The sequence below is a fragment of the Brassica rapa genome, chromosome A06, assembly GCF_000309985.2.
Source record: "Brassica rapa cultivar Chiifu-401-42 chromosome A06, CAAS_Brap_v3.01, whole genome shotgun sequence".
NCBI lineage: Eukaryota > Viridiplantae > Streptophyta > Magnoliopsida > Brassicales > Brassicaceae > Brassica > Brassica rapa.
In genome coordinates, this window is record NC_024800.2 from 27981589 (window position 1) to 27999800 (window position 18212).

The window sequence follows — 18212 nt, forward strand, 5'->3', positions numbered from 1 at the left end:
GCAAACCTTATGTCAACTCGGTTACATTAAGTATACAAAGAAGCATGAGTCATTGACAGAAAATATTATATAACTAGTAAGAACAAGAGTGTGATTTACTCATCAAAATGTCCAGAAACCTACGAGAGACTAGGTAACTGCGATTTACTTCACATTTTTCATTATTACAACTTTAGTCACTTATTTTCAGAAAGAGGTTTATGCACATTCCTCCTTGTTTCTAGCCATTTTCATGAGCTTACTGTTGATCTTCCCCATCACGCTCTTGTTGTTCTATTAATTCCCAAGTTCAAATCCTAATAAACCTTACCAACGAAATGCAGTTTCACGAGAATTGATCATTCCCTCCTCAAAGACAAATGCTCATGTGCCCACCAGCATCATCAGCTGATGAAAACTTGACATATGCGAGAACGCTTTGTAGATGTGAGAAGCTCCTTGTAGGTATCTAAATCCTCGTCGGCCATAGGAGAATCAGTGAAACTCACAGAAAGTTTCTTGAGTACTGCTGCATTCTCAAGAAAGTAATTCACTAGTTTTATCCCAGTTTCTTCCTTCGTAATCAGTTTGTTAATCTCAACACACTCCAAAGTCGATGTTAAACAACGAGGCACATTGGTAAGATTGATCTGCTCTGACTCCGCTGAAACAGAAAAGTCCTGCAAACAACAAAAGATGAGTTTACCATAGTTCCATTCAAATCAAAGAACAGATTCTTACCAAGACCAGGCTTTTCAGATTCGGGCAGCTCTCAAGAAAGGCTGGCAATAACTGTAACGATGAGGTCGAAAACGCAGCCTGCAAATGATATAATCTCTGAAATTCAGCAACCGGTACCAGTTCGGAATAGCGATAAAGAATCTGCAAGAAGAAACACAAGGCTACATGTGAGAATCATTTCATAGAAAATTAGATAATCATCAAATACTTATATACACCTCTAGAGTAGGCTGAGAGATGATCATCTGTCTTACACTAGAAACCCCCGTGAAAAAATCACGGATAGTATCACTCTTTATAAGATCCTCACTGTCACCAAACTTAACATTAAACCCACTATCAACATCAATCTTCACCAATGAGTTCAAGTTCTTCACCACAATCCTATCAGACTGACAATCTTTAAAACTCATATACTCAAGCCCAGGAGCATCAATCTCAACACCACCGCCCATCCCCGAACGAAACTCTAAACGAAACATCTTCAAACTCTGAGACCTCACACGCAGAGTCTTCACCATATCATCACACTTCCTCACCAGTTCAAGATCTTCAAGAACGGGACAGCCTGAGATAAGCTTCTCCACGCACAAATCACCTTCTTTACCCAGAGGCGTACCTACAATGTATCGAAAAAGAATTTTTTTAGAATCCTAAAATTTAAAATAATTTATAATCTAATAGTTTAAACTTATTTTCTTAAAAACCCTTTCCATATATTAGACTAACTAACCTTCTGAATTCATGTATTTTTTTTTATATGACATAATATAGTATAAATTTATTCTTTTACAGCATTAGATTTGTGTATTTGGTAAAAACGATATATCATATTGCAAATTGTTTTTAATATAGTTGTAATAAGTTTATTTTTAAAATTTGCCTTAAGCCTGTAAGACTCTTCCCACGGCACTGTCTTTACCGTAACAAACGTTCTCTAGAGACATGAGCCTAAGACAAGGCAGAGAAACGACTTCCATCAGATTCCTAACCCTCACGTGGCTAAGTTTCAACGACACCAACGTCTTGCTCTTGTAAACGCTCGCGGGCGTGAAGTCAACGACGTGCATCGGATTCTGAATCTCGACGTCGAGATGGTGGATCCCGCGGAGATCAACGGCTGTGGCGATCCACTCGCTGATCGGGAAGAGGTTCACGTTGCACTCGTCGTACTTGATCTTGAGGCTTTGGAGGAGGGGTGATTCGAAGTTGTGGTCGAGGAAGGAGTCGATGAAGGTCGCGAAGAGTTTCTTGTAAGGTGGAGCGATGTCTCTGTCGTTTAGGTCGAGTGTTGAGACGGTGAGCCAGAGGGACTCCCATCGCTTTGAGAGGACGCTTGTTTTGACGGAATCGATGATCGGAAGGTGGGAGAGGATCTGAGTTAGCAAAGGATCGGGCAAGTCGCTGAGTCTGTCGGAACTCATGGCTAGAGGATGAGGGAAGAACTTGCCGGCGATGTGGCTTTAGGGATAACTAACCCTTTCAGCCTTTCGTTTGTTTCATTCGCTGATCAAATTGTTTGGTGACCAATTCTTCACATTTCGTTAAAATTATAACTATATGTTTTTTTCTTTGAACACCAAAAATATATTTGTTTTTCGGGTTAAATAAGTCGGTTTCAAATCGTGTGTATAAGATCTAGTTATTAGGTCAATTAAGTCGGTTTATATATTTTAATCGGGTCATTTTAGGTTTAATTTGATTATCCATTGGTTAATACTAATATCAAAGAATAATAAACTAATTGTAAATCGCTCTGTATCGGATTTATTTCATATCTTAACTTTTAGGTAGATTCAATTTTCGATTTTCTTATTAGGGATAATAAGTTTTGATATTTATAAAGTGTGCAAATAGATTCTTAACCCTTTTACATAAAAATTCAGACTTTCTATTATTTATCAAATTTAACTAAAATATGTATTTATTTAGCTAAACTTTATAACTATAAGATTTTTTTCCAAAAGTATAGTTGTGACTTGTGAAATATGAGTATTGTATGACCCTCTACTAAAACAAATATATATATATATATATATATATATATTTTTTTTTTCTAATTTTGTATTACAACATAAAGAAAATTTAATTAGTAGATTTTTAATTTAAAAAAATTAGTGAACTTAAATGTTTCTTTGACCCTATATTGTTGGTGTCGTGTCTTTAATCCTAATTATAGAAAAGTCATTTTCTCATTTCCCAAGAAAGAAAGAATTGTTTTAACCATGAAGTAACATTCCTCATCCTCCTCCCTCTCTCTCTCTCTCTCTCTCTCTCTCTCTCAAACTCTCTCGTCAACAAACAAAGGTGCCACCTAATGGATCTCGCGGCGGAGGAGCTACAGTTTCTCAGCATCGGAGGCATACTCCGTGAATCCACCACGATCCCCAAATTCTCCCCGAGAACATTCTACCTCATAACCCTAACCCTAATCTTCCCTCTCTCCTTCGCCATCCTCGCTCACTCCCTCTTCACGCAACCCATCCTTAACCAGCTCGACGCCGCTCCTCCCTCCGCCGACCAGTCCCAGACCAACCACCAGTGGACTCTCCTCTTCGTCTACCAATTCATCTACATCATCTTCCTCTTCGCCTTCTCCCTCCTCTCCACCGCCGCCGTCGTCTTCACCGTCGCCTCCCTCTACACCAGCAAACCCGTCTCCTTCTCCTCCACAATGTCCGCCATCCCTCTCGTTCTCAAACGCCTCTTCATCACGTTCCTATGGGTTTCCCTCTGTATGCTCCTCTACAACTCCGTCTTCTTGATGTTTCTCGTGATCTTGATCGTGGCCATCGATCTTCAGAGCGTGATCCTCGCTGTCTTCTCGATGGTTGTGATCTTCGTTCTGTTTCTTGGTGTTCATGTTTACATGACCGCTTGGTGGCATTTAGCTAGCGTTGTCTCTGTTCTCGAGCCTGTCTATGGGATCGCTGCTATGAGGAAGAGCTATGAGTTGCTTAAAGGAAGGACTCACATGGCGTGTTCTATGGTGTTTATGTATCTTGCTCTTTGCGGGTTCATCGCTGGTGTTTTCGGAGGTGTGGTGGTTCGTGGAGGAGATGAGTTCGGGTTGTTTGCGAGGATTGTTGTTGGAGGGTTCTTGGTTGGTGTGTTAGTCATTGTGAATCTTGTTGGGTTGCTTGTGCAGAGTGTGTTTTACTATGTCTGCAAGAGCTTTCACCATCAGGCGATTGATAAGTCGGCGCTGCACGATCATCTCGGTGGGTATCTTGGTGACTATGTGCCTTTGAAGAGCAGTGTTCAGATGGAGAATTTTGACATTTGAATAATCAGATGAAAGGATAAGTTGTAATGTTTTGTAATGCTTTATAGTGTTTGTTGTTATAGCTTTTATCTTTAATTAATCTGGGGGATAAGACTGATATTACAGATGTGTGTCTGTTCCCTGTAATCTTTGTAGTGTGTTTTTGTTCCAAATTGGAAGGTTAATGAAATAAAAGTTGTTACTAGACAGTTCCTTTTAACTTTATTACTTGATTTGCATTCTAGTTTGGTCTGTTACGTTGAAGCATATATTGTATGTATATGTTTTAGTTCAAGCACTGTCTTTGGTTACAATACCTATCAATATCATTATGAAATGACCAATTTTAACAGAGCCGGTTAGCCCTTCTCAAGAAACTGAACAACGAATAGTCAGGAAGCTGTGACTGTGAGAGTGGATATTGCAGGTACAAACACCTCATCTCCTGGGCAAGTTTTCACTCCTGGAAGAGATGAATACATGAATATCTTTATGTTTCTCTGTATCAAACTGTTTCAGAAGGTAATTACAAAGGTAATAATTGATCTTAACAATCATGTTGTCCGTTCAAACGCCTGCCTAACGAAGAACAAGGGAGGGGTTTTATCAAGCATCTGCTTTTACAAGAATGATCTGGCCCTGAAGAACAAAGATGAAAAGAAAACAGCTATTTGTTTCGCTGCCGCCTCGGGATAATCATTATAAAATTAGTGGAATAATCATTATAAAATTGTTATTTTCTAAAGATATCGAGATAACAAAAGTTTCAAAACTCTTTGACGATCATCGTATATTAGTACATGAGACAACTATGAATTAAAGCAATATTGTTATATTTTTGGATTTTTCTCAAAATCTATGTTTTAATCCATACAAAAATATTGAGTTTTACGTTAAACGCTCTATATACTGAAACTTATACTCTTTTTGTTGTTTTAAATTTTCTAACGACATTCTAAATTATTATTAATGTATGTTAAACTTTTTTTATGGTATATGGGTATCGTTATAATTTCTTATCAATTAATTTAGTAAAACTTCATAATACTATCTTTATTAGTGGAATAACCACTACAAAATTGCTATTTTCTTGGAAACGGTGACATCAAAGGCTCCAAATCTCTTTCAACATCATCATATGTTAGTGCATGATGCAATTATGTATTAAAACAATATTGTCATATTTTTTGAAATTTTTTCAAAATCTATGTGTTAACAACCCCTACAAAATATTGAATTTTGGTTAATGCTTTATATACTGAACCCTATAATCTTTAGTATTGTTTTAAAATTTTTAACCACACTCTAGATTTGTATTAATGCATGCTAAACTCATTTTCATGGTACATGAGCATCGTTCAATTTTTTTATAAATTAATTTAGTAAAACTTCATATACTCCCTAAATTAGTGGACTCACCATTATAAAATCGCTATTTTCTAGAGAAATGAAGACAACAGAAGTTCCAAACTTCTTTTTTGACCATCATCATATATTAGTACATAAGGAAAACATGCATTAAAGCATTATTGTTATATTTTTTGATTTTTTTCTCAAAATTTATGTGTTAACCCCTACGAAAATATTGAGTTTTATGTTAAACGCTCTAAATACTGAAGCTTATACTTTTTAGTGTTGTTCTAAATTTTCTAACCACATTCTATATTTGTATTAATTTATGTTAAACTATTTTTCATGGTATATAGGAATCACTCTATTTCTTATCAATTAATTAGTAAAAAGTCATAATACTATCCAAATCAGTGGAATAATCACTACAAAAATCGCTATTTTTTTTTTGAACAACGGAGACAAAAAAAGCTCCAAACCTCTTTCAACATCATCATATGTTAGTGCAGGATGCAACTATGCATTAAAACAATATTGTCATATTTTTAAAAAATTTCTCAAAATCTATGTGTTAACTCCTACATAATATTAAATTTTGGTAAATGCTTTATATATTGAACCCTATAATCTTTAGTGTTGTTTTAAAATTTCTAACCAAATTATACATTGTATTAATGTATGCTAAACTCTCTTTCATGGTACATGAGCATCGTTCAATTTTTTTTATAAATTAATTTAGTAAAACTTCGTATACTCCTAAAATTAGTGGACTAACCATTATAACATCAATATTCTCTAGAAAAATATAGACAACAAAGGTTTCAAACATCTTTGACCATCATCATATATTAGTACATAAAGCAACTATGCATTAAATAAATCTAGTCAAAATGTGTACTTGCTGGTCTAATTTAATTAATTAGATAGTCTACCGAACAGGATGGTTTTGCGTTTTTTAATAAAGGAAATAAATGGATTAAAGAGAGTGTAAAACTAGGGTGTTTAGATCAGTGGCATATGATTGTAATTATAAAGGAAAGTTTAGGGTGAAGTTTTATTTGTATTTCAGTTTTAATAGTTTAGATTTATGATTTTAGTGGAACTATATATTACATAAGATTTTCTAAGAAAATAATATCTTACTAGGTGGATGCCCGCGATTTCGCAGGTTTGAATGTTTTGTAACAATATTTTTATTATAATTTTTTTAATTAAAATATGTTTTTAACATTATCTGTTTTTTTGTTAAATATTTTTCTAAGAATAATTATTTTCTAAAAAGGATAAATATGACTATTTTAAATACTTTTTGATATTTTTATTGATAATTGTACTAAAATTTGTTATATATAATATTCATGATTCAATTTTTAATAAAATTGCTTAAATTTTGAAGGTATATAATACTGAAACTTTTGAAATATTTTATATAGTTTAGATACACTTGATTCCTAACAATTATTTTATGAAAAATTACATATATTATATAAATCAAATATTTAATTACCTTAAATTATTTTGTGGATTATATTTAGGTCGTTTGGATAATGATAAAACTTGTTCTAGAACTTATTTTCTTACTCATAAGATAATAATATATGAAAGTCATTAATAGATCAAGTTATAATATTATTTCTCAAACTCTCTATTTGATCGACACCTAACAAAAAAATTAATTAAGTGATTTCTCATTTTAATATAAAATGAAATTTCAAAATAGATTTAATAAATTAATTTATAAGCTTGTATAAATGACTTAAAACATCTTATCAAAATTTAAAACATATGATTAGCTAAGATAAAAAAATTATAAATGTATTTATAATTTTTATAAATGATTTATAAAGCTTGTATGAATTTTATTAGACATTAATAGTTATTATAATACTTTATATACAAATATAAGGCTTTATATAAGAATATAAAATCATTATATCAATTTTAATAAAAAAAATGGTTTATTATTTTATGTAGTTTACAAATATATAAAAAAAATGATCAAACATTATTATTCTTTATATATTTTCACCAAATAGTTACCATAAATAATTATTTGTAATATTGGGTAGATTTTTGGCAAATGATATTAACTGTTTATAGACTTATTTTTTATTATTAAATCTAATTAAAAATAAATAAATATTAAAATTTATCGACTAATCAATTTATAACATTTTTTAAAGATTCATAAATGATCTACACAAAAACAAAAATATCTTAAGTGACTTCTCAATTAATGTATAGTAGGATCCCTGTTCGGAATTACGCTAGGCGTAACGCGTGTGGCCGGTCCGGGCCTAGCGAATTGAGGGAAAATCGAAGATTAAGCGGGGATTGATTTGTACAGTTTTACATATATATATTGTTAGCTTGAACTCAACATATGATTTTCAAACCAAATTATACAAGTTTTCTGAAACTCAAACAACCGGAATTCTTTAAAAACTTGCCGACGTTTGCAATAAATCGGTTAACTCGGACTTTACTCGCTCGTCTGCGTTACACTTCCGAACAGTCTCAATTCGCCATGGCGTGCCTCCGGTTTGCGCAAACGCGGCCGCGTACTTGGAGGCTACTCGCCCGAGTTTTAGAACGGGGAGTAGGAATTTTAAAAATTATTTTATAAATTAATTTATAAGCTCTTATAGATGACTTACAAACTCTTATGATAAATTAAAATATACAATAAGCTAAGATAAATAAATACGATAAATTATTATTTAGTCTTCACAAAATATTAGGTGTAATCCTTTTACAAATATTTATTAGTTTAAATTAAACCAATACGATAAGTTATTATTTAGTCTTAACAAAATTTAAATCAAACAATTAATTATTTATATTCAATAAATGTTTTCATTAAAAACACTCAAGTATTAAAAATATTTTAGAAAATATCTTTATTCAAATGTTTTTACTTGATTAATATTTTATTACTAGGTGTTCTGCCCGCATATGCGGACATAGTGTTCTTATAAATATTTATCTATTTATAACTATTAAATCAAAATCAACATAAGAAATTGTTAATTATGTTTTTAAAAAGATAAATCAAACACTAAAATTTATATTTTATAATAAAAATAAATATTTTCAGATAAGACACAACATATTTAGGAATTATCTTATGTTTTACAAATATATTTCATTTTTGTGAATTATATTATATTTACTTATAGTCAATTATCTGATATAACATATAAATAATATATTATTAATATATATTCATTAGTTTTTATCAAAATAGATAAATGGTTATTGTTGTGTTAAATTTTAAAAACATTCACATATTAGAATTATTTTAGAAAATCATTAGCATTTAATTATAAATTGCTTTATATCTAACTATAAATTTTATAATAAAATATTATTTTCAAATAACAACATAATATATCAAAGAATTATCTTATGTTTTAAACGTGTTTTTATTTTTGAAAATTTTATTATATTTATTTATAGTCAATTATCTAATATAATATATAAATATAATATTATTAATAGAAATTCGTTTATAATTATTTATATTTTAGATAATTCTTATGGTTATTAATTTTAATCCCTTATTTAATCAGATGATTTGTTTTTATTTTTGGCTAATTTATATAATTTTTTTATTAAGGGTATAAACGATTTATTATTAATTCTAATCACTTTTTATTTAGATAGATTTGAAATTCGTTTTTATTTTTTGATTAATTTAGATAGTTTATTCATTAAGGGTATAAACTATATTAACCGCTTTAACTTTTAACGTGAGAGCTCCGTTGCAAAAATTTACTTCTCAAATAATTGTACATATTTAATCAGATAATTTGCTTTTATTTTTGACAAATTTATAAAATTTATTTATTAAGGATATAAACTATTTATTATTAATTTTAATCACTTTTTATTCAGATAGATTTCAAATTTGTTTTTATTTTTTTATTAATTTAGATAGTTTATTCATTAAGGGTATAAACGATATTAACCGCTCTAACTCTTAACGTGAGAGCTCCGTTGCAAAAAATTACTTCGCAAATAATAGTATAGATAGATAATTTTCTTATATCTTAATTTTAAAAATTTATAACAGAAAAATATTATTTCAAGATAACAACACAATACAAAAGAATTATTTATTTTTTAAATATGATATTATTAATTTAAAATTCGTTTTTAATTATATAATATATATTTATAAATTCATTAAGATAACAACACAATAATTATCTTATTTGTTTTTAAAAATGATATTATATGTATTGATTTATTTTAATTATATAGTAAAAATATAAAAATATTTATTAAGGGTAACAATGACATTAACCGGTCTAACTTTTAACGTGAGAGCTCCGTTGCAAAAAATCATTTTGCAAATAATATTATAGATCATAAGGTTAAAACAATCGGATTATAATATACACCCAAATCTAATTCTACTTTAGAATTTTTCAGTGCATTTTTTTTTCTGTTTATGTATTTTCATCTCTGTTGCAACTCATATTCTTAATTGTTTCTATAGTATTTATTTCTTAAATTTTAGAATTAAGATTTTTGTCTAAATCTAATAATCTAACTGGATATACATCTAGTTGGATAAGTACATGCGTCCCCTATATGTATAAACTTTTAGAATTAAGATTTTTGTCTAAATCTGGATATACATCTAGTTGGATAAGTACATGCGTCCCCTATATGTATAAACTTGTTGAGTGTATTTTAGGTATAAAATCTGCGAATTTCAGAACAAAATATATGATTGTAAGTATATAAATGTGTCATAAATAGATACAGACACAATACCTTACATTCAATCATTTGACCATCATCTTTTTTGTTTGTTTTTTTAGCAAAAAAATCGTTTTCTTTTGTTAATGAAATCATCGTATCTTCGTCACAGAATGGTACATATAATGTTAAATATATTTTCTCTTTATATAATATATATGTGTATATATATATTTGGATTAAAGTATATATATATATATATATATATATATATATATATATATATATTGTTTCTCTTTGACTTAATATGTTTATTTCAATCTTACCTTGCTTTTGGATATTGTAGGAAATCATAGTACGTGTTGTGTTCGTGTTGACGTTACTCAATTTTGGATTTGTAAATAGTCAAATTTATGATGTCCTTAAATTTGGTGCCGAGGGAGATGGTACAACCGATGATTCAAAGGTATAGGTTGTGATTGTATAGTCACTCTAGCGTAACGTTTTACTCCAAAGTATTATTTACTCTGTGTTTCACTAACAAGTCACCAATCAGGTAGAAATCTTTTTTTTTTTTTTTTTTACTCTACTCACTATTCAAATAAAGAGAAATGCACATCCAACTTTACTCTCTGTTTTTCTAGAGTAATACAGTTTTTTTTTTTACTTTATTGATTTCCACCATTTTAGTTTTACTCCATTTTCCACCTTTAATTTTTACTCTGATTTACTCTAAAGTTACCAATCAGACTCAATATTGCAAAACGCAATCTCGATTTTTCCATTAAAATATTATTTAATTTTTTTAAAAAGAATTATTATAACACGACTCTTTAGTTTGAGCTCTATCAAGGGAAGCTATAATCAAATTTCCAGGAAAAAGAAACAGAAGCTATGAGCCTGTAAAGTTTAGATCACGTTTATTTTTAGAAACAAAAGTGATGACATTGAAATTTTGGTATAATTTTCTTGCAGTAGAAATAATTTTGAATCACAATTCTATTCATTAAATGAAAGTGCTAAAGGATTGGCGATTCCCCAGCCATGATTGGCGCCATGTTTTTGTATAACGGTTTTCTTGTATTAAAACTTTGTGTAGTCACCAAGAAAAAATAACCTAGTCATATGTTTACTATTTATTTTCTATTGTTGTTTGTTCCTACAACTAGATCATAATTGTGTTACAAATATTTAGTTATTTATCTGCTAATTCGTATAAATCTTTTTTTTTTGGTAAAAGGCTTTTGTAGCAGCATGGAAAGCTATGTGCAGTAGTGGTGGGAGTAATAAAACACTCCTTATACCTTCAGATAATACCTTTTTACTACAACCTCTAGTGTTTCAAGGTCCTTGTAACTCTCCATCTGTACAAGTTCAGGTAACACTGAAAGACTAATATTTTCAAGATCCATTTGAAAACTTATTTATTGAAAAAAATTATGTGTTGATTAGAATGTATTTGTGATCAACTTTACAGTTGGACGGAAAGATTGTCGCCCCTCTTAACAAAGCAGCATGGTCAGGCTTGAAGTCATACGAATGGGTCAGTTTTCATAAAATCATCGGCCTAACGGTCCTTGGTTCAGGAACAATCAATGGACGTGGTTCATCTTTCTGGGAGGTGAAATGTTTTTTTATATATTAAAAGAAATGAAATTTGTTTAGCTGTATTTATAATCAGAAAATGTGGGTCTAATGTTTTTTTCTCATATTCATTCAATCCAGGCCAATATGCCAGCATCTAAACGCCCTACTGTGAGTACATATAATTTCTCTATTAAATTGACTTCAAACTCTGCTACAAAAAGCTCGTGGCGAAAGGTTTTATTTTTTTTATTGTAGCAATTGCATTTTAAAGGATGCAATAATCTTGAAATAAATGGAATAACCTCATTCGATAGCCCGAGAAATCATATCTCAATCCGCGATTGCAGACAAGTGAAAATCACGCAGATAAAACTTATTGCGCCTGGTGATAGTCCTAACACCGATGGAATTGATATTTCAACATCAACTAATGTAGAAATATATGATACTATAGTTGGAACTGGTACGTAGTTAGATATCTATCTTTTTGGAATCACTAAATTTCCAATTTCAAATGGTATAATATGATTATTTGTATTTCAATATGTTAAAACATTGCAGGAGATGATTGTGTAGCTTTAAACAGTGGAAGTATAAATATCAACATCACAAGGATGCAATGTGGTCCTGGACATGGAATAAGGTATATCTTTGATTAATTTTTTTTTCCAACTTGTATGTGATTTTGTTAATGCCATCAAATATATATTAAATTTTAGATTTTATAACAAATTTTGTTCTTTATGTTTATATTAGTGTGGGAAGTTTAGGAAGAGATGGAGAAGAATCTATAGTTGAGAACGTCCAAGTGACTAACTGTACTTTCAGTGAGACGACCAATGGAGCGAGAATTAAGACATGGCCGGTAATAAATCTTTACTTATATTTGTCTATATAAGAATTAAATGAAGTTTTATAATAATGATACGATTTGTTTTATTTTTTTGTCAACAGATTTGTTTTACTTATTTGTATTTAATTTTAATGTTTAGAATGGAAAAGGATATGCAAGGAATATAGTTTTCAAGGATATCACGCTCACTGAAACCAAAAATCCAATTATAATCGATCAACACTATATGGACAAGGGACATATCCACGTAGAGGTAAATTATTTTCTTTCTGTAAAATATAAAAATTCTAAGTAGAATTTAAGTTATTTTTATTTATTTATTATTTTTATGTATCTTTTACTTAATAGGAATCATCAGCAGTGGCGATAAGCAACGTGATATTCACAGATATTCATGGAACGTCACAAAAAGATGAGATTATAAAGATAGATTGCAGCGGAGTCACATCTTGCAAAGATATTGTTCTAGATAGAATTGATATTACTACGGTCGATGGAAATAAGCCAATAATTGAATGCAGTAACGCGTATGGAAAGTCGACGAATACTTATGATGGTTGCTTGAAGACAAAGTAATATATCTTTATATATCAAATTAAATTAATTTATAAATTGAGAATAATATATCAGATGAATGTAATAGTATATTATCATTTATCAACTATTATGTATTCATGATTGAATAATTTTTTTGTGTGGAAATAACTCACAAACATGACCGTGAGAATTTGTTTTCTTAGTTAAAAAAGAACACATCAGTTCTCCAGAGGTTTACTAATGATGGGATTAAATGGTTCTATCTTTTAATAAATTAAAAATTTCAAAAATTTCATAAAATATTTTCTAAAGTTCTATATAAAATAAGTAATAATCATGACACTGAAGAAAAGAAGAAAATTATAAATAATAATATATTCAAATTTAAAATTAAAAGTTCATTATATTTATTTACATATTTATATTAAGATTATATTTTATAAACACTTTCTATTCTTAAATGTTCACATATACTGGGAACTTATATGAAAAATCAAATGATGACTTTTTCCTTTTGTTGGTCTAAAATCTAACTGTTAATTTTAAAAATAAAATGGACATATAAAAAAAAACAATAATAACCATTTAATTTTACTAAAAATTTATTTTATATAATTCTAAATTCATAAATTTTCAAATCATCGACAGTAAAATTAATGCACTTGAAATGTGACTCAGATATAAATGTAAGTATTTTGAATAAATTAATGTAGGACCATTTTAAAAAATATTTTGAAACTTTTATAAATGAAGTAGTTAATGACTGTAGGGAAAATTGGCCCAATAACCAAAACAATTATAGAGAAATTTGCTAAAAACAACATATTTATTGATTTTAACAAGTAAAAGTAGGCAATCAAAAGGGGTGGCCGAGTATTTAATCAAATGCAAAACTAATCTAAAGGGGTGGTAAAGTATTATTAAACCCTTATGACCAAAAAAAAAAAACTAAAACGTAATTTTACGATTATGTCTTTCGTAAGTCTACACGTAACAAAAAGTCTACATATATATATACCTCCTAAGAAGTTTACTATCTAGACTTATTTTGTAGTCTACATCATAATTTAATCTAATAATTTAATTTAAAAAATGTATTATAATTTCTGTTAAATTTTTAGTTAATCATCAATATAAGGGTTAATATGAAGTTTAGAAATTAAAATTATTTTGTAGTCTACATCATAATTTAATCTAATAATTTAATTTAACATAATTTGCCAAAAAAAACATATTTATTGGTTTTAACCAGTAAAAGTAGCCTGAATATTCAATCAAATGCAAAACTAATCTAAAAGGGTGGTAAAAGTATTATTTAACCCTTATGACCAAAAAACCAAAACAATAATTTACGATTATGTCATTCGTAAGTCTACACATAACAAAAAAAAGTCTACATATATATAAACCTCCTAATAAGTCTGCTATTTAGACTTATTTTGTAGTTTACATAGTAATTTGATCTAATAATTTAATTTAAAAATGTATATAATAATTTCTATTAAAATTTTAATTAATCATCAATATAAGGGTTAATATAAAGTTTAGAAATTATAAATATTTTGTAGTCTATATCATAATTTGATCTAATAATTTAATTTAAAAATGTATAAAATAGTTTTTGTGAAATTTTTAATTAATCATCAATATAAGGGTTAATATGAAGTATATAAATTAAAATTTAATATAATTGAAAAATTTAGAAGAATATATATTGATTTGGTAACCAAATGTTATACAATGTTTATGGTTCAACAACAAAAGGTTCTAACATGTTATGTCTTTAATGGTTAGATTCTAAGGGTTAGATTTTAGATTGAGATTTTTTTTGTTTTACAATGTTTAAATTTGCATATACAATGTTTAAATTTGCATATTAGTATTGAGTAGTTTATATTTTGTATATTTTGATATTTAATACAATTGAGACTTTTTTATCATCAAGCAAACATTTAGGGTTTGAGTTTTGCATAATTTGATCTAATAATTTTAATTTAACATAATATAATATAAGGATTGAAAATATTTAAATTTGACATATCTTTGTTTAGTTTTTTTATATATTAAACACTTTATAAGTTAATTTTATGTCTAATGAAATGTTTGTTTCTATTTAGTTAGTTATTTGATTGATGAACATCTAATCCTATTGCAACGATTTTAGGGTTTAGAAGACTTCTTGGAAAGTCTTCATGGACGAATAGTAAATTTAGAGTTTAAAAGACTTCTTAGGAAGTTTTCAAGTGCATTTTATGTTAGAAAACTTACCAGAAATTTTTCCGAACAAAAAATATATAATCTAATTGAATTTTTTTTGTTTTCTTATATAAAAAAAAATTAACACATTCTCCTTCTTTCTCAAATGGATGCAGAAAAAATGTAATGTTTAGCACTCTAAAATTCTCCAACTTCTCTATAATCTCTTTAAACTAAAACACCAAACTTTATATCAATTTTTCATCTTTGTATCTCATGTTTTTCTTACTATTTATCTTGTTTTTGCAAACTTTTCATTTCATGGTTTTCATTTTCCACTCTTTGAAAGGTAGGCCTATAAATTAAGGATATATATTTTTGTGTGTTTTATATATTTGATTTGAAAAAGCAAAAGATTCAACCTAATGTGATTTTTTATTTACTTTTAAGCATGAAAATTTATTTTTAAATTTTTTTCTCTGGTTTGAAGTCATTTAACGTTTTTGGATATTCAGATTTTTAAGATCAGAGGATAATATCGGACTTCAGACTTCCTTACTAGACTCTATAGAAGTCTAGTAGAGAAGTGTGCTATGCAAACTGCCAAAATTGTTAAGATTTTTTCTTCACCAATTTGTTTTTTTGTGTGCTAATTCTAAACAAAGTTATAGATTCAACTTAACGTGATTATTTTATTATTATTTAGCATAAATTTTATTTTTCATGGTTTGTCTTTCTTTCTAAAAATAAAGATATAGATTATTAAATTTTTGATATATTCTTTTCTTGTGAAGGTTAAAACCAAATAAAAAATAAATTCAAAATCATTTTGATTTTCTATTTTTATTATTATTTCAGTTGCAAAACATCTAGCTTAAGATAATATAAAGTACAGTTTTGTTTATATATACTAGATGCAAATAAAAATATATATTAAACATATTGTAATTGTTTCTTCTTATTTAAGCTTAAAAGTTTTATTTTTGAAAGTTTTCTAACATTTTTAGATATGCAGATTTTTTTCTCTTTCCAAAACTATACTAGGTGTTTTCCTGCACCATATGCAGTGATAATATTTTTTTAAATTAAATTATATTTAAAATGAAATTTATTAATATTATGTATTTTATTATTTTTGAGTAATATTTAATATAAAGTTGATTATTTAAGCATAAAATTAAGAAAAAAATAATTTTGTTTATTTTAAATTATATTTAATAATATATATGTAATATATTTAAAATTTGAATCTTAGATAAATTTTTTATCTATTTATTTTGGTCAAATGTATTAAATCAACTTGTATAAAATTACTAAAAATCATATAGATTAAGAATTATAACTAAACTATATTTATAAAATTTGTAGATATCTAAAACAAACTAATAAAATTACTATTAACAATTTATTAATTTTTTTAAAAAAGATGTAGAAAATTTTGAAAATATTAGTAACAAAAATTGTATAATTATAAAAATATAATTAAATAACGTATTTCGAAATTTATAATGCATATTTCAATATATTTATTTTAGTGATGATTTATGAATTATTACCATATTTTAAGAATTTTAACAAAAATATAAACCAACATTAAATATAAAGTATTAGTTATTGTCATATTCTATAAAGTTTATCAAAAATATATATAGTAATAAATGTGATTGTCTATGTCATATTAACTATAAGCCATGTCATCAATCTTGATAGCCATGTCATCATTTTTTTGTAAAAATGATTATAGAAAAGAGATGTGGCAAAATTACTTCGCAAATATAGTTTAGGGGATATCAAACTTCACACGAATAAAGCGGAAACTTCAACTGGGGCTCGGTTATTGTCGACTGGGGCTCTCCAATGGTGTGTATGTTGGATGAAGGTTCTGATGAGTGTGTGTGGCTTGTTGGATGAGATCTCGGTGGTCAGGCGATGAAGATGTAGGCCTGAAGTGGTGTTGCCCTAGCTCTGGTTCTGTTCCCGGTGTTTTTCCGGACATGCCCCGTGGAGTTACGGTGGCGATTTGCACGCTGGTGAAGACGGTGGCGATTTGCAGGTAGGTGAAGATGGTGGTGTTGTTTCCAAGCACATGTCCCATCTCTCTCGTGTGATTGACACGTCAATTCGTAGTCACTGAGTTATCTTTAGACTTGGGTTTGATTTGGGCTGGTATTGAGCCTTAGTAGTGTTGTTGTAGGCCTTGTTTGTTTGGGTCTTGTTGTCCATTTGTTTTGGGCTTTTCTTTTGTAATAAACTTTGTTTAATATAAAATACTAGTTGGCAAAAAAAAAAAACACTTGTTTCATATAATGTTATAAACACATAAATAGTTTACAAAAGTCCCTATCATGATAAGTTAAAAAAAAAAAGTAAATAAACGTGAGGAAAGGTCCTATCATGACAAGTTGACAACCACAAACATTTTTGTATTACTTACTATTAATACAAAACACCCACGCGTTTACACTCTACTGGACAATCAGTTTTAGTCAAAGTATTGTATAGTCTTCTATTATTATTTAACTATGATAAGATATACGCCTTGCGCAAAGTTAGTTTATTTGTATATATAATCAATAATTTTTTAATATATTTGATCATTTTATTTATATATATACAACTTTTTTATTGTTATTATATAAATTCTTTCCGATAGACCGGATCAATTTTTATTAAAAATTATGGAACTGAACTATAATTAATATATCATGGGTTGATCGGATTGGACATTAACCAAATTATGACACAAAAATCTTTTTTTTTCGCTGAACACATTCTTGAAAAATATAAACAGTATTGTTTCCACAGTTGAATTATTTTGACTTTTATCTTCCATATGATTTTGAAAGGTTTCCAGTTAACCATCGAATTGATACATGTCATTTTAATATTTTTAGTCGTATACTTAAGAAAAACTTACATTTTTGTAATTTAAAGTCGTTTTAAAAAAATCAAATATAACATATAAAAATATAACATATAAAAAAATATAACATA

At 28.2% G+C, this 18212-nt stretch overlaps 3 protein-coding genes across 4 annotated transcripts; 2 read left to right on the forward strand and 1 right to left on the reverse strand.

Annotated features, from left to right (window-relative positions):
• Window positions 1-45: 45 nt before the first annotated feature.
• Window positions 46-2693, reverse strand: LOC103827820 (putative F-box/FBD/LRR-repeat protein At5g44950). 2 transcript variants are annotated; one of them, XM_033272377.1, is made up of 4 exons: window positions 1643-2693; window positions 939-1327; window positions 721-861; window positions 46-659 (listed from the first exon to the last, which is right to left on the reverse strand). In XM_033272377.1, the coding sequence occupies exons 1-4, from the start codon at window positions 2142-2144 to the stop codon at window positions 384-386; spliced, it is 1308 nt and encodes a 435-aa protein (XP_033128268.1). In that variant the 5' UTR covers window positions 2145-2693; the 3' UTR covers window positions 46-383. The 2 variants fall into 2 exon arrangements, with proteins under 2 accessions (XP_033128268.1, XP_009101629.1); XM_009103381.3 differs by having other exon boundaries at window positions 53-659; window positions 939-1339; window positions 1643-2436.
• Window positions 2694-2938: 245 nt separating this feature from the next.
• LOC103827822 lies at window positions 2939-4198 on the forward strand. The gene has a single exon (XM_009103382.3). The coding sequence runs from the start codon at window positions 3038-3040 to the stop codon at window positions 4004-4006; it is 969 nt and encodes a 322-aa protein (XP_009101630.1). The 5' UTR covers window positions 2939-3037; the 3' UTR covers window positions 4007-4198.
• A 5237-nt stretch (window positions 4199-9435) lies between these two features.
• Window positions 9436-18195, forward strand: LOC103827823 (probable polygalacturonase At3g15720). Its single transcript, XM_009103383.2, has 10 exons — window positions 9436-10221; window positions 10392-10511; window positions 11286-11423; window positions 11523-11666; window positions 11771-11800; window positions 11888-12095; window positions 12194-12275; window positions 12389-12497; window positions 12625-12738; window positions 12834-18195. The coding sequence occupies exons 1-10, from the start codon at window positions 10192-10194 to the stop codon at window positions 13059-13061; spliced, it is 1203 nt and encodes a 400-aa protein (XP_009101631.2). The 5' UTR covers window positions 9436-10191; the 3' UTR covers window positions 13062-18195.
• Window positions 18196-18212: the final 17 nt, after the last annotated feature.

Excerpts from the sequence above, each read along its gene's own strand:
- LOC103827820 (XM_009103381.3), bottom strand. The coding sequence starts at position 2,144 with ATGAGTTCCGACAGACTCAGCGACTTGCCCGATCCTTTGCTAACTCAG. Across the intron at positions 1,340-1,642 it reads TCTAGAGAACGTTTGTTACG|GTACGCCTCTGGGTAAAGAA; the intron begins GTAAAGACAGTG and ends GATACATTGTAG. Across the intron at positions 660-720 it reads ATCTGAAAAGCCTGGTCTTG|GACTTTTCTGTTTCAGCGGA; the intron begins GTAAGAATCTGT and ends TGTTGTTTGCAG.
- LOC103827822 (XM_009103382.3), top strand. The coding sequence starts at position 3,038 with ATGGATCTCGCGGCGGAGGAGCTACAGTTTCTCAGCATCGGAGGCATA.
- LOC103827823 (XM_009103383.2), top strand. The coding sequence starts at position 10,192 with ATGAAATCATCGTATCTTCGTCACAGAATG. Across the intron at positions 11,667-11,770 it reads GTGGTTCATCTTTCTGGGAG|GCCAATATGCCAGCATCTAA; the intron begins GTGAAATGTTTT and ends CATTCAATCCAG. Across the intron at positions 12,276-12,388 it reads GGTCCTGGACATGGAATAAG|TGTGGGAAGTTTAGGAAGAG; the intron begins GTATATCTTTGA and ends TGTTTATATTAG.